General features: G+C 41.3%; 1 protein-coding gene across 1 annotated transcript; it reads left to right on the forward strand.

Moving 5' to 3' along the window:
* Positions 1–368: 368 nt before the first annotated feature.
* On the forward strand, positions 369–2,815 carry LOC104617865 (zinc finger protein 407-like). Its single transcript, XM_010283299.1, has 2 exons — positions 369–597; positions 1,467–2,815. The coding sequence occupies exons 1-2, from the start codon at positions 369–371 to the stop codon at positions 2,813–2,815; spliced, it is 1,578 nt and encodes a 525-aa protein (XP_010281601.1).
* The last annotated feature ends 2,464 nt before the right edge of the window (positions 2,816–5,279 follow it).

Consider the following 5,279-nt stretch of genomic DNA (forward strand, 5'->3'; position numbering starts at 1 on the left):
CTGTACTCAGTCTCAGAGTAACACAGCTCCTAAGTGTGAACTTACCTTTAAGCAGATGAGCCTCTGGTTTTTAGAGCCGAGTTTAGTTCTCTGTGGGATGAGGGCCTGACTGCTCTATGGTTTGGGTGAAAAAGCCCCTTTAGACCAGCTTTAGTAGAATTTTCTTGTCCTCTTGAGTTCAACGGAGCACGTTGCTCACTAGAAGAGTCTTGTTGGCTTGGGAAGTACAGTGCTAGCCTGAAATTTGACTGTAAGAGTCTTGTTTTATCCCAAACAATCAATGGTGTATCTATGTTTGTTAGTGATAAGATGCTACACCCGTTATTCCAGAGTGATTTCAGTTTGTGTAGGTGAATTTGCACTAGAGCATGGGTGTGGGTAGTCTCAGCAGCCTTCCCAAGGCCCATCTGGCATTAGACCCTCACCTCATTCTCAGTGTCTGGGACCCAATCCTCCCTCTGTGTGCACTGGTTGTGGCCCAAAGCTTGCTTCCCAGCACTTGCAGCAGCTGCAGGGTGCCTCAGGACGGCACTGCCACGAAGAGACAGCGAGTGCTGGAGCTGTTCTGCCACAGACATCCACAAAGCTGGTCACAAGGTGCGCTCTAGTTATGTCTTCCCAAAAATGCCAAAGGCAACCCTGAGGCCATGCTTTGAGGATGGTGGGCTTGACCTTGTGCAGCTGTGGGCACCATTTGCTTTGCTGAAGCTCTATTGGTAGTGATGGGAATTGAGAAGGAAACCTTCAACGACCCAAAACCAGACCAAGTGGCAGAGCAAGCAATTGGGATGTGAAGGTTACAGTTATTTTAATTTGTTAATTGATTTCATGTAAAAATAATTAGGAAGTGTAATTGAGGTTTCTCTGATGATATTTTATAGAATATCCTGCTTAGGTGAAGAAAACCACCAAGTGTTTTCTCCAGGTAACTAGGCTAGTGACTGAGTCAGTCAGGTGTGCTGGAGAAGGTGCTAGGTGGGAAATGAAAGGGAAGACAATGGCATCAAGATGACAGCGTGGCAATTACCTCGCCAACAAAAGCAGGGTATTAAGAGGATCAGCCACACTTTTTCACACCCAGATATGTTTAATGTAATATATGATCCTAAAATTCATTACTTGAAGTACTGAAATATCACCAATAGGATCTTTTATAAAAGATGCGTTAATGGCTTTTAACTGTATATTGTATTTATCTGGGCTTTTTTATACGGTGTATTTTAAAAAACACATTTAAATTGTTAATAGGCTGCAGAATTGTTAAACTCAGCAATTATTTCAACTGTAAATATGTTATTTGGAAAACATGCAAATTGTTTTTGTTCGCTTGCTCATTTTATTTGTGTTTTCTGCCAGCAAAATCTAAAAATTGTCAAGGAATTTTTTTCCATTTAAGCTACAATTTGTTAAAGTAATGAACTGATACTTGCCGCGATACCATGTTAACAGCATATTTTATCTTGTAGGCATTGTGTCCAAGTCCTATGAGTGCCGACTGAAGGGGCAAGGAGCAACCTTTGTGGAAACTACCAGTCCTTTTACTGCAGCAGCACTGGGAGAGGTTTCTCCAGTTAAAGAGAAGGCCTTCCGGGCCGGTAGAAGACAGCCACAGTCACCTGAAGAAATTCAGCAAGTTATTATTATTCAAGGATACGATGGTGATTTTGCAATTGATGCCTCCGTGGAAGAAACTGCAGCGGCTACCCTTCAGACGCTCGCAATGGCTGGTCAGATGGCCAGGGTGGTCCATATTACAGAAGATGGGCAAGTCATAGCTACAAATCAAAATGGCTCACACATGAGTAGTATGGTTCCAGGGCAGATACTTACAGAGCAGTTAGCAGATGGTGCAACACAGGTAGTAGTGGTTGAAGGAACAGGGACTGATATGGAGGAGGCCGTTCAAATAGGTGCAGTTCCTGACTCCAGTAGCACTGTACTGCAGAAGATAATGCGACAAGAAGTTTTAGATGCTTCTGAAGCTACAGTCCAACCTCCAGACTCCTCCTCAGCATTAGATGCTCTGCTTTGTGCTGTAACAGAGCTGGGTGAAGTGGAAAACAAATCTGGACTTCTTGAGCGACGCAGGTCTAGTCACAAAGATTTCTTGCAAATGCCAAACCCAGAGATGCCCAGCGTTCCCAGTGATGCAGAGGGACAAGAAATACAGATGTTCCATGAAGTTCAAGAGACTCGGGAAGATACTGAACCTATGGAAGTAGTGACGCGGGTCATGCACCCATCGGCTATAATTGCATCTCAGGAGAGAGCTCAGGCTGCCTTCAAGAAAATGGTCCAAGGAGTATTACAGTTTGCCGTATGTGATACGGCTGCAGCCGACCAGCTGATGAAAGAAGGTGTCACTCAGGTCATTGTAAATGAGGAAGGGACTGTGCATATGGTAGCCAGAGAAGGCTCTCAGATAATTATGCAGGAAGCTGGTAGCCACGCACTCAGTGTTCAAAGTGAGCACATGGATTTAGTTGAGTCGGATGGGGAAATATCACAGATTATTGTCACCGAAGAAATAGCTCAAGCCATGGTTCAGGGTTCTGATGGTGACTTCTCTGAAGGTGCAACCCACTACATCGTCACAGAATTGCCACCAGATATGCAGGATGAGCCTGGTGTGTACTCGCATGCTGTGATAGAGACAGCTGGGTCTCAAGAGATTTTGCATGCTGGTACTGCTATAAAAGCAGAAGCTGTATCCTCTGATAGAGCAGAGCAGTTAACAAGCATGGTCATTTATACAGAGGGTGGCTCACAAGTAATTCAAGGCCAGAGAGATGATAACGAAGTACAAGAAGCATGAAGAGCTTCATCTCCTAGGCCTGATGCAGGGCAAAGCTGGAAATTACCAGATCCATGGTGGCACTGTATTCCTGGAACATTTTCTGTAAAACCTTCTCAATACAACATCCTCCTATCCAGGTAACAAATACGCAGCCTGCGGGAGGTGAAGGTCAGCTGCTAGGAGGAGTTCACTGAAAAGGATAGTACAATCTTGTTACAGTAGCTCTAGGAATTATTATATGGGGTTATTATAAAACAAGCATATTAGGGTACAAAAGAGGATAAAAAGCTTCCCCTCGGCTCCAAAGTAGGTGTTGTTCTGTTCACTGCTTGCTTTGTTGTTTTGTTTTTTTATAAGTTTGTTTTATCTCAGGGTAATTCCCTGCCTTCTGTCATTTTTGTCTAACATAATCACAGGAGTAAAATAATGCCACTTACATGTACATGTTTTGAACAGATAAATAAGCAAAAAATACAAAACCCACAATAATAAGGTGAACAGGTAAGCTTACATACTGTAATCAGTGCCCTTCATTTTAAGGAACAGGTGACATTTTGCTTTCTAGAGTCTTACTTTAAAATATCCCTAGCTAAAAATATGTCATCAAAATAAGTATTTTTTGCATCTAAAATCAATTTTTTCATGGTATCACATAGGACTTTCCCTGAAGAGGAGCTCAAAAAAGCTACCGCTCAGAAAATTCTTGATTATACATATTCAGGAAGAAGAACTTGATGCCTGTAATTTCCACTTAATCTTAAGTGAGAGTCCTACGTAAGAAATGGGCATTTTTTGAAAAAAATACTGTCACTGTCAGTGTTTTGCTTTTCTTATAAATAGTGCTTCGTATAAATACCATTTTGGAGTTCATTTTGTGAGCGACTTCTGAAATGTTATGGAGGTTTTTAAAGAAAATTCTGACATTGACATTAACAAGTAGGAGGAAAAAAAAAGGTGACCTTGTATTTCTTGCTTAGTCCAGAATGTCAGTTATTTACTTGTGGATATACTGCAATTGTTGAAAAGATTTGTTTCATGATACAACTGCTTTTGTTTCTTTTAAAAAATTGTAAAATATAAACCGGCAAGGTTTGGGGATTATTTTTTTTTTGTCTTTCAAATAAAATGTTAGCATTAAAATGAAGCATCATGATTTTTAATATTAAGCAATAAACAGACCTGGCATTCAGCAGGAGCAAACGAATGCTATCTGTTATGTCTGTGCATTTTCTCTTTTCTCTTTTCCTTTCTCTAGCTTGCTAGATAGATAAAGATAAAAGAATCTAATTTCTGAAGTGTGCCTCATGCATGCTTAATATAATTGTGTAAGTGTTTAGGGTATAAGCCATGCTGACTCTAGAGATAACTGCGTTTCCTATCATGTTTAATATCTTAAAATTATCAACTGGAAGAAAGTTGGGGTGAGGTAAAACAATACTTCCTTCCTGAAGCAACTGTTTAAAAATGTATTTTCCGATAGAGCTGCTGAGAAAAGGTGCTTCATTCTGGGGCAATAAGATCCTGCTGCCTTTTCATCTCTTTTTATTATTATTTTTTTAATTTTCTTATTTTCCAGGAATTAAGACTGTGTCTTTGTCAAACCCCCAAAAAAGTAAATTTCAAGTTAGACACTGAGATTCATAATTAGCCGAGTTTGACTTGCTCATCTTTCTTAAAAGTGACAGGCTGTTCACTTACTCTTAAATACTGTCTTCAGCAAACAGTGACAGGATCAACTCCCGTTTGTTATCAGGAAAAAGGTGACCTTTACAAAATGATGGCCCTCTGCAAGGCTCTCACAGATGTTCAAAAAACTGAATGTTTTTCAGTGGAAATATTTCTTCTTGATCATTTCTCCTGTTAACTGTAGCCCTGTGGTCTTGCAGCTTGGATGCTAATTCTTCGCTGTGCTTAGTCCTGTATGGCTAACCTTTCTGCTGCAGTACAGGGTGTTGACACTGACATGCTGCAGTTTACCATTTGTGATTTATTTAGGATAAATATGTCTCAGGTGGCATTTAATCCTTCATAAAACCAGTGTAGCCTGCAGTGTCAAACCAGCAATCACAGTGTATGCACAATGAAAAGAGCAGACCTTTGCATAAAAAAAAAAAACACCAACCCACAGTGGTAGGTGTTCCTCTGCTTGGGAGCACTGGAGAGGATTCGCTAACCTACCGTGTGCTGTAATTACCTGCAAGCCCAGGTTAACGGTGCTTCTCTCTGATCGGGAGAGCTAATATTTTTCTAGGGCTTTTTTTTTCTTTTCCCCCCTCCTCCTTTTTAATGCGCACTTTAAAGTTAACTTATTAGTGCCCTACAAATGTAACGTTAGAAATCAAGGCTGACATTCATTCCTGCGCAGACAGCCTGCTTACGGACTCCACGCGCTCGCTCAGCCCCACGCTGAAGACTCTCTCTGCCATCCACCAAAAGTCAAGGCCACAGCAGATCGCTCCCAGGGCTTAGGACACACACCCCC

The sequence above is a fragment of the Phaethon lepturus genome, unplaced genomic scaffold (genome assembly GCF_000687285.1).
Source record: "Phaethon lepturus isolate BGI_N335 unplaced genomic scaffold, ASM68728v1 scaffold16023, whole genome shotgun sequence".
Lineage (NCBI taxonomy): Eukaryota > Metazoa > Chordata > Aves > Phaethontiformes > Phaethontidae > Phaethon > Phaethon lepturus.